This window comes from Pisolithus orientalis, assembly GCF_024613125.1.
Source record: "Pisolithus orientalis strain OTSU chromosome Unknown F5J12scaffold_24, whole genome shotgun sequence".
Lineage (NCBI taxonomy): Eukaryota > Fungi > Basidiomycota > Agaricomycetes > Boletales > Pisolithaceae > Pisolithus > Pisolithus orientalis.
Window position 1 is genome coordinate 394,373 of NW_026260805.1, and position 14,410 is coordinate 408,782.

The 14,410-nt window shown below is 49.6% G+C and overlaps 4 protein-coding genes across 4 annotated transcripts; 1 reads left to right on the forward strand and 3 right to left on the reverse strand.

The window, feature by feature from the left end:
• Positions 1-13: 13 nt before the first annotated feature.
• On the reverse strand, positions 14-6,568 carry F5J12DRAFT_844538 (uncharacterized protein). Its single transcript, XM_051746276.1, has 24 exons — positions 6,378-6,568; positions 6,082-6,247; positions 5,580-6,028; positions 5,047-5,529; positions 4,797-4,997; positions 4,461-4,739; positions 4,179-4,409; positions 4,051-4,122; positions 3,252-3,998; positions 2,974-3,198; positions 2,466-2,922; positions 2,035-2,410; positions 1,934-1,985; positions 1,753-1,887; positions 1,649-1,703; positions 1,547-1,593; positions 1,426-1,497; positions 1,284-1,378; positions 1,066-1,228; positions 837-1,013; positions 504-782; positions 325-449; positions 202-274; positions 14-139 (listed from the first exon to the last, which is right to left on the reverse strand). The coding sequence occupies exons 1-24, from the start codon at positions 6,462-6,464 to the stop codon at positions 113-115; spliced, it is 5,073 nt and encodes a 1,690-aa protein (XP_051598127.1). The 5' UTR covers positions 6,465-6,568; the 3' UTR covers positions 14-112.
• Positions 6,569-6,637: 69 nt separating this feature from the next.
• Positions 6,638-7,767, reverse strand: F5J12DRAFT_723880 (uncharacterized protein; the record flags this gene model as incomplete). Its single annotated transcript, XM_051741480.1, is given in 8 exon segments — positions 6,638-6,738; positions 6,853-6,913; positions 6,933-7,011; positions 7,070-7,183; positions 7,238-7,365; positions 7,417-7,510; positions 7,568-7,606; positions 7,655-7,767. 8 exon segments carry the CDS (start codon positions 7,765-7,767, stop codon positions 6,638-6,640), a joined length of 729 nt encoding a protein of 242 aa, XP_051598128.1.
• Positions 7,768-10,914: 3,147 nt separating this feature from the next.
• F5J12DRAFT_844565 (uncharacterized protein) lies at positions 10,915-11,246 on the forward strand. Its single transcript, XM_051746277.1, has one exon. It carries the CDS (start codon positions 10,979-10,981, stop codon positions 11,204-11,206), a length of 228 nt encoding a protein of 75 aa, XP_051598129.1. The 5' UTR covers positions 10,915-10,978; the 3' UTR covers positions 11,207-11,246.
• Positions 11,247-11,651: 405 nt separating this feature from the next.
• Positions 11,652-14,315, reverse strand: F5J12DRAFT_844567 (uncharacterized protein). The gene is made up of 8 exons (XM_051746278.1): positions 13,854-14,315; positions 13,725-13,793; positions 13,398-13,664; positions 13,096-13,342; positions 12,903-13,036; positions 12,404-12,844; positions 12,190-12,342; positions 11,652-12,137 (listed from the first exon to the last, which is right to left on the reverse strand). The coding sequence occupies exons 1-8, from the start codon at positions 14,115-14,117 to the stop codon at positions 11,991-11,993; spliced, it is 1,722 nt and encodes a 573-aa protein (XP_051598130.1). The 5' UTR covers positions 14,118-14,315; the 3' UTR covers positions 11,652-11,990.
• Positions 14,316-14,410: the final 95 nt, after the last annotated feature.

Sequence of the window (14,410 nt, forward strand, 5' to 3'; positions counted from 1 at the left end):
GCGGCGTGTCCGACTCAAATTGTCATGAAAAATCAATCCATTACAGCAGTGTAGCGAAAACAAAAAGATGCAAGTACAATAAAATTCAAGACTCCTCGACTAAAGGCATGAATCAGAAGCCTCCAAAACCAGTCATGGCCTGCAGATAATGTCATAATGCACTTCAGACCACTTGCCACATCTGGGAACAGAACGACTTACAGGCATCATGCCCATACCCATACCCATGTTCATCCCCGTTCCATTGACCATGGGAGGTGGTTGACTTGGGTATCTAACGCTTGATCGTCAAGACATGTACTATACGAGGAAATAGATACCGACCCGTTGCCCTGCGTGATTAGCAGGCGATTGATGCCAGGGTTGATGATAGGTTGTTCAGCCTCTTGTTCTTCCTTGGCAATTTCCTTCTTCGAGCGCTCTCGAACTTCCTTTTCAAGAGTGGCCAGCTGAAGAAGTGTCAGTCATCATGAGGGAAACAAGGAATCACCAAAATCACTGACCCTCTCTCGCATAGTCCTCGACACTTGGATCTTGTAGGGCATGTAGAAGTCATTGAGACCGTGTTGCCATGATAATTCCTCCACAACATCTGGCCGCAATAAATCGAAGCAGACAAACAGCGTTGCCGCAAAGCACTCCTTGTTTCCGATGTCTACGAAATAGGAGAGTATGTCCTCGGCAACCTCTGTCGATGCCGAAGTAGCAGCTGTAACGATGGCATCCTTGTAGAGCTTGTCCTGCTTCGACAGGGATATCGACTCTTCCCAACGAGCATTTTTCTGTACAACGCTTATGAATGGATCATGAAGAAGGCATGTGCGGGAATGACATACTTTGTAAAGGTGGGCAGCTAGTCGTCTGAACTCGAGAAGCTCGTGCTTCTCTAACCGCTGCGCGAGAGCAATATTGTTGAAGTTGTCGAAGCTGTCAATTGAATCACGAAGAGTCTTGTAGTCCTCTTCCTCGATAAGTAAATCGTTATAGGCATCGTTAACAGCTTCAATGTTGTGCTGTAGTACTGATCAGCCTCGAAAATGGGACAAGTTCTGCAGGACAGCTTACATCTTGAACAGCAATAAGGTACGACCGGATGAGAGGGATGTGATCGATCTGACGGAACATGCGAACGACGCGAGCATGATCAACACGTGCTATCATGACAGACAATAGGTCGTTCAAGAGTGTGGGCTGCTCTTGTAAGTAGAAGGTAAGGGCCTTATAGTAGCTGGATGAAACGTGCGTCAGTTCTGCGCAAAGTAAGAATTGTCCCCAGAGCATACATTTCTACGTTTGCGACCCGGACAATCACATCCTTGAATTGGTTGTGTTCCCAGGCGTCCGCGGAGCGTTCGATCATTGCCAAAGCTGCATTATCCTTCGAAACGTAAGCAAGGGGGTCATTCAATTGCGCGACACACTTACGAATTCATCGTACTTCATGTATAGGAAGACCAGTTCAGGCCATAGGTGAGCTTTCTCTGTGGCTTTGATGACCTGATAGAAAGTTCAATTGACAGTCTACCAGAGCTAAAGGACCACATACCTTTGGAATATTGATTCTCGATACGAAAAGCTTCAAGTGCTCCATCACTAGAGATCAAGATACATGTAAAATTTTAATCCCCTTATTTCGTATTATACTCACGTTTTCCTGGTTTATACTTGCTATACAGAATGGAAAGCTCGGTGAATATGCCCATCTGCAATATCACAGTCAAATATAGGGCTTTGAGAGAAATCAAGACCAACGTGTGCGCGCTCCAAGCTCAGAGCAGCCTCCAATAGAGCGAGGACTTCATCGAAATGGCCACGGCGTTCGTAGGATTGGACAACTGCTGGCAGTTCTTCTGCATGGACGACAATGTTCAGACCACAAATTTGTGCCTGATAAAAAGGTTGGTAATTATCTCGAGAGTCTTGAAAGACGTACAAGACGGAACTCGGACTTCTCCATGCAAGCAGCATGGACTTGCTTCCAGACTCTGCAACTACCGTCAGCCATAAACGATAGGATGTGCAACCTCAACTTACTGTGTGTTGCCAGCCTTCCTGGCGCTCTCGACAGCGGCTTGGTTTTCCCCTAGGTAAATTAACGTAGTGGCCAAACGAGCCCAGTTGGAGATGCTGGCGAAAAGTAGTCTAGCAGCCTGATAAAGTTCATCCTCGAAGCACTTCTCTCCAACTTCCAGGATATCTGCGACATTGGTCATACCCAAGAAGTCTTCCATGTCGTGGAGGCGGTCAGTCTTTGCGTAGGCGTAAGCTAGTTCCGTGTCGATCTGGGGCTCCCGGAGGTGTTTACGGGCCATCTGCAAGAAGCGCACGAGATCATCGTGCTTCCCAGCATGGCTTGCGATCTCGATCACCTCGGCAAAGTTCGAAGGATCGTCGGCTTTGATGTAGGAATCTAAGGAAATGAGTGAGCACGTGGCTGAGAAACAACAGGCATGTCATTAACTTACCGATAGCATCTTTGACGCGAAGGCCATCAAGTTGAGCTTTGCCAAGTCGACTCCAAACTTCGGGCTTGTTCACCTTCGTCGCGTATTCGAGACCCCGGTCGATGGATACCACATGCTCCACTAAAACGTTCATAGCCATGACGTGCTGCTCATATTTCTTGTAAATTGTGAATGCCTCCTCGTAAAGACCATGGTCAGTGGCAATCTTAGCGATTTCCCCGGAATCGTAATTCTGGAGCTTGTTGATATATCCAACGACCTTGCCCTTGTTAGCCCTGATGGCAGTCAAGAGCAAAAGGTTTTGTAGGTTGCGGTTGTCGCTGAAAGGTGAAGGTTCGATGATAATTTTCTCCAGCAACTCAATCAACTCCAGTGGTAGATCAGCTGACAAGAAAGCCTTGACAGTGACAGAGACATCATCTGGGTCTGTACACTCCGGCAATGCAGTCGCAATGATCTGGTGACAACATTGTTATCCACTGGAACATCAACGGGATGAATAACCTACCTGGTCAATGAGGGATCTACGGTGAATATTGTCGGGAACGAGAACCTGGGCCCAAAGCTCAGGTTGGCGGCGTTTGATAAGATAGCGAGCTTGCTGCTTGAACATCGAGTTCTCGTTCGTGATAACAATGAGTTCGTCATCGCAGAAGCCTTTAGCATAGGCGATGTACGCCAAGTAGGGGTCACGGGCTTCGCAGAATTTCCCGACCACAAGTGGTTCATAAAGCTAGACGTGCAATGCATTAACTATCTGTCCTCGATCGCGAGGCAACTACTCACGTGATTCTCCTTCAAGAATGTTTCAGGGTTATTGTTGCTGTCGATATATATCTTGGCAAGCGCATTAAATACCGCAGGGTCTTGAGAACCAGCCTGGACGCGAGCTTCAAGCCAGGGCAAAATCAACTTCAAACGGTTCCGTTGCTCAACTTCTGCCACGAGTTCGTCAATGGGGAAGTTGCCGGTTACAGAGGCGAGGAGGCTCTTGATAGAAGCTTCGTCACAATCGACATCGAGTAAGCCGCCAACAACCTGAGGTGTCCGGAAGGAATTCACGCGTTGAACATACACCTCGATGAACTTAATAAGACCATTCTGGTAAAGGTAAAGCACGAGGTCGTGAACGAAGTCGAAGCGATCGCAGACGATGATGAGCGGGAGCTGGTCCTGAAGTTTTGCTTCCTTCAGGAAATTCTTGACCTTCTCTGGGTTGTAATAGTTGCTCTCTCGGCAAATACGCTCGACCTCTCGGATTTGCCCAGTGCGCGTCGCAGCTTGGACATACTTGAAGTGAACCTCTGGATCCTCGCTTAGGTTGACAATCGATCCAAGGTAGTAGTACAGGCCCTCGAAGCTCTTGAAGGACTCGAACATCTCAATCAACTTCACGGGGCCCAAGATATCAGAGTACTTGGTAGCGATTTGAATCACAACTTGCAAGTTCTGCCGGATGTTTACCCGAAGCATCTCGTACATGCACGCCATGGATTGTTCGGTTGTCAGCCGACTGAAGTAGTTCACCAACCACTGAGGAGCATAGTTAGACGTCACGCATGGAACATCAAATGAAGATACGTGCATCAGGTTGCAGGCCACTGGCGTGCACGACCGCACGCTTGATGTCTGCTAGGTCCTCGTAATGCTCAAGGGCCTGCCAGGATCCATCAGTCACAGAACTTATAGATATCCTGAAACTGTTGTTCTTACTCTTTGCAGAAGACCGGCTTTCTCGCAAAGGTTAGCGATGCGCGGGCGGTCATAGTGAGTAAACATTTCGTTGCCAAGGATAGCATCTGCAACTTGTGGCGCGTGAACTAAATTCATCTCGAGCAAACGCGTCTGCAGGGGGCCCTGTTCTGGTTTATTGTCTTTCAGAGCATCCAAAAGGAAGGATGTTGCAGGCTGTATCATGTTCTGTGACATGAAGATATCCACCACCTGCGAAGCAATTGAGTCACTGTCACGCTTCAATGTACCCACCGCACTTACACGTTCGACATCAACTAAAGGACCGGACTCATCGTTGGCGAGCTGAGTAGCAAACTCGGCACCTTTCTCGGGACTGGTCCTCATAACGTGTTGCAGCAGCGAGACATAGTCAGGGCTATATCCGACCTTCTTAGCGTAGAGTACAATTTTTTCTGTTTGACCTGTTTCAGCGAAACATGCAATGACCTTGTTCGGGACATTGGCTCTGAGATACACGCTCAGTGCCAGGGTCATGTCATGCAGTCGCACAATATCTCCGAGTTCCTCGCTACATGTGAGCTATAAAAAATAGGCAGTGCATCAGTAACACCTTCATGCCATCAATGACTAACTGACCTTGTTCTCCTTCAACCATTTTTCAAGAAGCTGCTTGCGTCCCTGTTGCAAGACGGGCCTAGCAAGTTCAAGAGACTCGAATTGATTCAGTTCGCCCTTCTCTAGCAGTATGCCGAAGTATTGCAATATGGGGGACAGACTACCCTGAGGCGTCGGTGCTTGCTTGAACGACTCGATCACTTGCGCAGTTCGCAGGATACCCTGAAAAGAACATGATGAAAATGCGATATCATTGGGCCAGAAAGCGTACACGAGGAGAGTTGGCAGCAATTTTCGCAGCCTCGCTGAATTGACCAGCAGCAAACAACTGTTGGAATTGCTTCACATAAAGGTCGTCGGCGCCTGGAAGGTTTGCACGACTTGCGAGCTTGAACGCGAGCTCCGTATTGTTAAGGGTAGTCAAAATGTATGGTACGATTGTTTGATCATCAACACTGACGGAGAGAACTTGACCTTTCTTGTTGACACCCATGATCCCATGTGCAGCTTCGAGCTCCGCCGTGACAAATATTGTTTCCCCAGATATGCGATTCATGTACACGCATGCACCGGTCTCGAGATCGTAAAGGTGAATGAAGCCATACTTGGTGACCAAGAAGATGATCCCGTGCTTCTTTGATACCTGGATAGCGACAGGGAAGTCATTGGTAGCTTCCGGGGGGAAATAGACGTCGACCGCCTTCTTGACGAAGGGCGGATCGGGCGCCGTGTGATCGATCTCCACAACATGAAGCTGAACCGCATTTCAACTCGACGCACATATGTTTGTCGTCATTTGCGTACCTTGGCACCAGTAGCGGTTCTCACAGCAAAAGTAAAGAGTTTCGTGACATGTTGGTGACCATCAATCTTGAGTTCCGCAAACGAAGCCGCATGCCCCTCGATAGGCTGGCTGACACCTCGATCCCTGTTGTAAAGTTGCATGGCACCCTTCACCTTGAATGCGGAAGGGTTCGTCGTATTTCCGGTTATACCAATTAATACTAGCCACTTCTCATCAGGAGTCGCCCGGTAGTTGATTATTTGTGCGCCGGTAAGCGTCGGATGACGGTCAAAAACCTTCTGTGGTGCGGACGTCTGGTCTGTGATAGACCAGTGATAGACCGAAGTGTCCGTGACCAAACCCAGAGTAGACTCTGACAGCCACTTCCAAAAGACAACATCTTCGTTATTCTGGTGCGACTTGACTTTTTGCTTCGTTTCGATGTTAAAAACTTGAAGCGTTCGGCCAGCTTCGACGACACAGTTAGACTATAAACCACGATATTGCAACCCTTTCACACACCCTTTAACGCGAGAATCTTCTTCGAAGGATGCATTATGGCCGAGTCTGCGCTAATAGGCCGCCTTAGAACATTGTTGGCGTCCGCGAGATCGATGATGACGACTTGATTCTGGCCGTTGACCGATTCCCGTACACATATGAAGTGGTCGGATTCTAATGTCAGAGTCTACGCGAATTTCATTAGATGGATCAGGTATGGACCCAAAACTTCCGCTCACCTAAATGGTGAAACCCATGGCATTATGGAGAACAAAGCTAAGTAGGTGAGTGGGCGGAGAAGCTATGCGCGTACATACCTGGAATGAGATTGAGGCAGGCTGAACGCCCAGACTCGACAACTGCAAATGCTCGCAGAAAGAGATTGGTTTCGAGATATCCGCCATTGCAACGAGCTCGTTGACACCAGACGCAGGCAAGGCCGTGAGTGCAAGAACAACACAAGAACTAAGATGGGTGCTGGGTTACTTTGCAGGGCTGTCAAGGCCGCACCGCAACAAGTTTATTCGTGTTTGTCTCACGGGTACAGTGCTATCTACGGAGGGATATGACTAGTGCACTACTCTTCTGCCAGTGCTAACGCCTCTTCCAGATCCTCTTGTTCTAGGAGAGTGGCTTGTGGGGGTGCATTGCCATAGTACAGACGTTGCATGACGATGACTTTTATAACATCCCATAAGAACCACGCGGGGGATACACGACAAAAACCTTACTAAAGTCCACTGACAACTGAAATAACGCACAGACTTTGAATTGCAAGGGTGATCCCTGTACGAAGAAGTACGCAGTCCTTCGTAATTGTGAAATTTGTCAGGGACCTATGACGTATATGTCGCTACGACGCGAGGACAGACGTACTTGAAGGAATCCCCGCCCACCCATCCGATCAAAGTAGAAGCACGGAAGCCATACAGTGACTTCTGCTTGTAGTTGCTGTGGATTGATGATGATGACGATGAGGAAGGGCTGCAAGATCACAATGGAAACAAACCTAATAAGCTGCGGGATGGGTAACATGCTTTCCATCCCCAGAGCAACGAACCCTATAATCGAAATATAAACGTCCGCCCGTCCGAAAATTAAATACGCTATGGCTGAGATGAGACTATCACAGATAGACTTTCAGTAGAAAACACGAGGGGATAACGCCGTGGCTTACATAAAGCCTGCCAGAAATTCAATGTACTGAACATACGACGGCCAATGCCAAAAGGCAAATGGTCGACTGGACTGTCCACGCGTGTCGGGACGCGGCTGATATCGGATGCAAATGTACAACAGCGCCAGCTGAGCGCGATCGTATGCAGTCAGACGTCGTCAACAAGTCATAAAGCGTACCTGCGCAAGAATCATAAGGATTGATTGAACCAGCAGGGCAAATTCGAAACGTGTCCCCAACCAAAAGAAACATCGGGTAATATTGGCAAGCAACCTGGCAGGCCAACAGATTGAATCGTGGCTGCGAGAAGCTGATGTGGGGTGCACTCACAAAATGGCGCACACATCACGAGAGAACCCTGTAGAGTCCCTGGATGAGGGAGAAACAGTTGATTAGTGGATATCACAGGAACGCCACCGTAGAGAGGCATGCTTTTTCCTCACGATAGACACGGCCTGATCAGCATAGACCAGCGGTGGACCGACAGCCATACCGACGGACGCGGTCACCGAGACCCATGGGGGTAACATTTGGGAGGGACAGCCAAAAAAATGTGGGCCGTACTTGCTGCGGTGGTCACATGCCACCTCGGATACGCTTTGGCACGCCGGGGGGCCAATAAGCGCTGACCCTCTGCCTCTGATGGCATCGTACGTCGTGCATGTAATTATGAGCAACTGTACTTAACCAATAGTGACGAGCATAAGTCTACTCTCGAAGACCACTACGTCAGGCAATTTGACACGATCTCTTCTTACTTCGAAGGTTCTCAGGCTACTCCCGTGCTCGTAGTCATAGATCTATCTGAACCATTGCTGCAGACTGGACTGCGACCACATCAAAATTAATTTAGGTCATAATATGTGGGTATCTCCAGGTGGTGGTCGAAGGTACCAGTGGAACGGTGAGCTAAAGTCATGTGTTTACACAGGACCCTACTTACGTCCACTGTGAACGCCCGTGATAAATCTGGCCGCGGTGCCCAAATCCCGAAGGTGACCTTGGAATGATAGACCGACTTGTTTTGCTGGGGGGGACCTGCTCTAGCAGCTGTATACATACGTCCCGGGAATGCTTGCATTGACTACCAGATCCCACTGCTCGCTTAGTACGGGAATTGCCTACATGCACCTCCGTCCTGGCAACAAAACGGAAACGATATGGGTTCCACGACCATCATCGATGAGTTACACGCTCCTCACCAACGTTATGCCGTTGCTGCCTTGACCTTCTTTTATTCCCAGCCAGCCAGCCCAACTACCTGCGGTAAGCGTCCGTTCCCTCGCGCTACCATGTTTCCTTGGCCTTTTTAGCTCATCTTATTGGATGCCAAAACCCTGTTGCGATTGGTTGCCTGCCACCATTTGGTCGGCTTTGACATGCTTGGTCCCGGCCGCTCTCTATAGATCGGGTTCGCGTCGCAGCGATTTGCAATGGGTCAGGCGGGAAGGCCCCTCGATTAACTGTGGCGGCAGTATGCACCCTTAGCCACGCATGGTAATGTTCGTGGTTGGCTTGCACTGTATGAGATTCCCTCGTAGCAGCTAACCGCATTCATTCGGCGTGGGTCCTGCACTGCTAGGTGTTAGGTGACTGAAGTATTGCGTGCTGCATCAGAGATCATACAAAGCGATATGAAGAGTTGTAGGTAGGTCGAACTCCTACTTCGTCATGCCTTCCATTTTGCTGCTTCCCTGCCGTTGGGTTGCATTAAATTTTGAGGGCATGCTGAGTCTCGGCGTTTCAGGGGGATGAAAGTTTCTAAAGAACGCACGTAGACATGATTGTTCTGATGCGCTCACCGAGTGTTGGGAATTGAAGCCTTCCAATGGGAACTCCTGCTACGGGCATGACCCGCCTGTGGCTTTTGTGATGTACGGCGCGAACATAGTACGCCTTACTCCGTCAGTCCATTACGATGAAGCTCCGTCCATCGCCCCGCGTAAGGCCGCACCTTTAGTGGTGTTAGTGCTAAATCAGCTAAGCCTTTTAAGACTCGAGGCAGTGGGACATTGGAAAATTACAAATGTGCAGCCCTCGACCCAGGTGCTGCCTCTGCCGCACTTTGCACTTTTGGTGGGCACCCATCTTGCTCCTTCCGTTGCTACTAACTGAAATCCCTTATCAGCTGGGCAAATGGCTCTTTCTTTCGGATCGATCCCGTGGCTTGATCGGTGCACGCGCGGGCAAAGCGGAACCCATGATGACTACAGATCCGCTCACCAGCTTATCTACGTGGAAGTTCGAACGTTCATATTCCACGCAGTCCTTCTATCCTTCCCTTTCATATCGATGCTTGTTCCTCAGGAGTGGGCCCATTTAAGTAAACTGTAATTAGCGGCAGGATGTTTTCACAAGTGACACTCACATCTTCCTAAATTTGGGGGACCCTCGTTTAATGTGCGTGTACTTGGTGCGCGGCTTCTGCTACAGTTGTGGATGTAGCATAAAACACGTCCCGTCGCAAGTACCGACGTCAGACAAGATCCCCAACCTCCCCCACTTCAAGGTCCCTTCCGGACGGACATTTGGTTCATTTTTCGCTTTTTTATACTTCCGCCTAACTAGTACTTCCGACATGGCATCGCCACAATTTCAGGAGCCCGTCTGGGTCGCCGCGGATAGTTTTCATGGCGACTTGGACTCCGCACTCTGGCTTTCGCAAGGCGCTGGATCCGCCTCTTATGACCACTACCCCGAACACCTCTGGAAGTCGTGGCAGTCATGGCAGGACCCTTCGGATAACATGCTTCCTTGGGTGGACACCTCAGATGGTGGCTTTGATTGTCCCCCGTATCATCCCTTGCTACTTTCATTCGACTCGCCAACGTTACCTGTGAGTACCCTATCGTTTTCCATCTTCACAGCTAAGTATGATTGGCTAAACAGACCGAACACTTGTCCCCTCAGAGGAGTGATAGCGAAAGTAGTCTAAGGTCCATACCCCTCTCCCTCACCCCTAGTCTAGCCCATCACGGCAAAGGCGGCAACATGCACCTAACCGACACCACTTCACACGATTATAAGTCAGCACTGGTTAACGATTGCTACCTCACACAAGTCCCATCACTGACGAGTGATGCACACTGTACCGTCACTTCCATAGCAAGCCTTCCTCCGCTGCACTGCCAGCCCGATACTGAGCGACGTGCCCGTGCACCGTCTAAAAAACGCTCCATAGAAGAGGTAGATGGTTTCAACGTAAAGGTCAGGCACTAATTTAGGGTGGCAGACTTCGATAGATCTCACGATCTAAACTATAGGAAGAAAATGACGCCCATTCATCTTTGCCTACTACCAACGATGCATATTGCCTTCCTCAGCTGCACATGACAGTACCCTCCCAGGGTGCTCCCCTAAAGGTGTCATACGCGGGTAGCCGCCCTTCTGTGCAGCAGCGCACATCTCATTCACGCGAACGTGATTCGTATTTGTCGCGTCAAGAAGATACACCAACAGCATCTAGACACTTCAGTAACAAGCGCTTCCACCACTCAACAGATGGCCTGATTCGGCAGGAAGCTGGAATCCGGACCTTGCACACTGCAAATGCAACGTGGTCTAACTCTGATGATCCGCTGTCAAAGTCAACAAAGAAGAGCGGAGAGCAGAAGAAGCAGGCTTTGGCATGCCTGTTTTGCCGAGAGAGGAAAATCGCCTGTGGCAGACCATCAGCTCACAGCCCGGACCAAACTTGCAAGTAAGCTGATCAGTGTGCTCTCGAAACGTGTGACGACGTTTATGATGTTATCTAGCCAGTGTACACGCCGTCGCATCAAGTGCGAGTACCCCACAGAGTCCCGTCGTGGTCAGCACAAGCGTCGCCGAAAGACTCTTGACAGCGACGTTGCCGGTCAAACATCAACCCAAAGCCCAACACGAACCAACCCCGCACCACCAAGCACTCCATCGACGTCCGCAGCCACGAGTTCACCGTCATCTAACATCAGTCCGCCGGCATCGGCATGATAACTTATGAATGCTTTAAGTAACGTTTATTGGCTTTTTTCAAACTACCGCATGGCATATACGGACTCCTCGACGTCGTCGCCCCAGGGATAGACTGCGCACATGTAATATTATGGGAATATCTTTAGTATTAATATCGTCTTTAATCATCTAAGTAGCAACTTTCTTGTATGTAAATATTCTTGATCGAAGTATACCCTCCCATATAGGTTACTGGTTCACAATATAGAAGGGTTTCTTCCAGCCGCTTATCTAGAGTTTAAGGTCATGATGAACGGGCGCTCCAGTGACCCTGAGACCCCCGAATAGTCAACTGCCATCGACAATAGTTGGCGTCTACACCGAGAAGCGTTACTCAACGTTTCAATCATTAGTGTCTATATCTAGCTTCGAATTCGAAACTAGTCGCTTTTCAGTTGGGATCCACACCTCGATCAAGGGAGAGATCAGCGTTTGACATAGTGCAATGAAGTCAATCTGAGCGGCAAACAAATATTCTTTCTGCTGCAGACAGCGGGGACATTGTAAACGGCTAATAGGAAGCTTCCCGGATTATGACAGCTATATGCCGGACGCAGCTGAGTGGCAAAGCGCCGAAAGCCCACATCTCATGAGAAGGCCGTGTTTGCTGAAACCTAACCCCGCACTGCGACCGGCCACGGAGAGCACACAATAACAAGTGAAATCGCAGTCAATATATAATTGAGGTTATACTAAGCAAAGAAACATCCAAGGTCAGTCTCTGGCCCATGGTTCTGGTCCATGGGCACGTAAGGTGAGGGTTTCATCTCCCGTTCACCGTTGCGGAAGAATCTCTTCGAGTGTTCGATGGTCCTGCCGCACCCTTTCCACTCTGTGTGGCGGGCATGCTGTTTGGGTGATTAGGAATTTTCTCGATTTCCCTCTTGGCTGCTTGCCACGTTTCCAAGTTCTGACCACACGTAATGTTAAGCACGCAGTGAAACACAGTCTGGGCACGTTACCTTCTTGCACCAATCCCTGTGGCTTCTGGCCATGCTGATCGTCATCTCTCTCAAATCAGCAACTTTCTGGCGTTGGAAACGATCGAGGTCTGCCTGGATTGTGGAGCCAGAATATTTCAAGTCTTGAGCTGCTAGGTGAAGGGCGTCCTCAAGCTTCAAAACACAACCCCGTCGTAGTTAATGATATGCAGCTACACGAGTTATGCTGACGTACCTGGGAGATTGTCTCCCGTGTTTTGCTGATACCGTTTCGTCTAGCTGTTTCAGGGTCGACATCCATCATTCCATGCAGCGTATAGCTCAATGCATTAAAGAAAGCCATTCCAGGTGCACGCCTCTTGTGGGGATTAGGTTCCGGGTGTGGTGGCAGATATGCGGATGCAGGTTCGTCAAGACCCTCATTTTCCTCCTGTCCTTCTGGGCGAGGCGAGAGCCCATTCACCCGCCCGCGTGCCAACGCCTCTTCAAGCCTCTTTGCCTCCCTCTCACTCTTCTCATACTCCTCCAAGAGTTCCCGCTTATTCTCTAAGACGTCTTTGGTCATTTCATACTGGACGTGCTTCTGATGACGGTATACCAGCAGTTTCTTAATTATGGAGGCAAATTGTGTGTACTCGTGCAGAGGTTCTGCCCAATTCTGTTCGAGCTCCTGCAGCTGGAAATGACATCAATCAGACTTCATGCAATTAAGCGATATTGGGGAAGGGCAATACCAATCTTGTCGTGGACATGTAAGTAGCGTCTACTGCCTGCCCTGTCTTCTCGATCGCAGCAGCAAGAGCACCACTTTCATTTAAACTAAAACCATTGAGTGCAGCACCCAATTCAGAGTAGTCATGTGCACTCTCTACGGCATCATGAAGTCAAACGAACTACCCAAATTCCTAAACAGTGGCAACTGCCTACCTGACCACCGTTTGAGCATTCGCCGAGAGACCTTTTCCATGGGGCCACTAAGGTGGCTTGCAAACTTGTTTGTGAACACTTCGGAGTCCATGAACCTCTGCTCTGGATGTCGCAAGGGGTAGGTTGGAGACGGATTAGGCAATGCCTCGTATGCGGGTGATGCATTCTGATCAGTTGGGTTGTGTGAAGGGGCCTTCAAGATATTCTTTGGAAGGAGAGACAGTGGCGGAGAATGCAAGACCTCGGTCTACCACAGTGATGTGAGTGGTTGGTAGGCCGATAGGGCCAGAAGCATGACACACCCATGACACTTCGCCATCAAGGAAGCGATGGAAAACATGTTCGTTCGATAATATAGGGTGGCGTGCAATGCGGTTCAAAAACGTCTGTAACATGCGCTTGCGTCTCGCAATCATTGCGGCGTCCTCCTTGGCCTTGGACGGATTGGTTGCATAATCGCTAATACTCTGCTTGGACGGGATAGGCGGGACTATGAGAGTCGGGTAGAGCTTCACAAGACTGGACCGGAGAGACTCGAACTCGGAATAGCGATGCCTTGCCTCTGCGGTCTGCGAGGGGAACAATTAGTGGGCTGACGTTCGAGACCACCATCCTGGAAGAAGGCTCACCCCTGCTTGGATCACGTACGCTATGTAAGGCGTAGCAGAGTTCACGGTTGTCTTCTGTGCGTCAGTTATCTTATCGTGTGTACTCGTTAGCCACTGAGGTGACAGTACCAGAAGTTCCGAGTCACATACAAGGATTTCGACGTCGTCGCCAGAGTGTAACCACCTGTCCCTGTTGCAGCAGAAGTCGGTCTTGTACATAGGTTGCGGCTGCTTGCTTGTACCTGGGGATGGGAACGGTCTGCTGTGGTAGCTTATTGTTGGAGACACGAGATGTGCTGCGCTGGGTGGTGGAGAGGATGGAGCAGAAATGTTCACTCTGGACGTGGATGACGTCTCAGAGGATATACGATCGACATCATTCTCGAATGGATTGTCGTCTTCAAAGGCCTCCATGACTGTAGCTCGACGTCGATTAACTGGTTGGTCACCAAATCCGCTGTGAACAAGCTATGCCGGACTCCAGCAGAGCGCCCGGTACGACGTCGACGGACACGACCTTAGTCAGATACTATGAGAGGACGTAGTAGGCGCTCGCAGCCTGACAATAGTTCTGACTGTCTGTGAAGAACTGGTATTTGGTGTTATGTAGAGTCGAACTCCTTACTACAGGTACGCTACAACGTCATGACTACCCAAATATTCGGAATCCCCCTATTCGACGCCGGGTCGACTTGATTTGGCGGTGA

Coding starts and splice junctions, on each gene's coding strand:
- F5J12DRAFT_844565 (XM_051746277.1), top strand. CDS start 10,979: ATGATGTTATCTAGCCAGTGTACACGCCGTCGCATCAAGTGCGAGTAC.
- F5J12DRAFT_844538 (XM_051746276.1), bottom strand. CDS start 6,464: ATGGCGGATATCTCGAAACCAATCTCTTTCTGCGAGCATTTGCAGTTG. Junction 4,123..4,178: donor AAGCCGGTCTTCTGCAAAGA/GTAAGAACAACA, acceptor GGATCCTGGCAG/GCCCTTGAGCATTACGAGGA. Junction 1,229..1,283: donor CGGGTCGCAAACGTAGAAAT/GTATGCTCTGGG, acceptor CGTTTCATCCAG/CTACTATAAGGCCCTTACCT.
- F5J12DRAFT_844567 (XM_051746278.1), bottom strand. CDS start 14,117: ATGGAGGCCTTTGAAGACGACAATCCATTCGAGAATGATGTCGATCGT. Junction 13,037..13,095: donor AATGCTCAAACGGTGGTCAG/GTAGGCAGTTGC, acceptor ATGATGCCGTAG/AGAGTGCACATGACTACTCT. Junction 12,845..12,902: donor ACATGTCCACGACAAGATTG/GTATTGCCCTTC, acceptor TGTCATTTCCAG/CTGCAGGAGCTCGAACAGAA.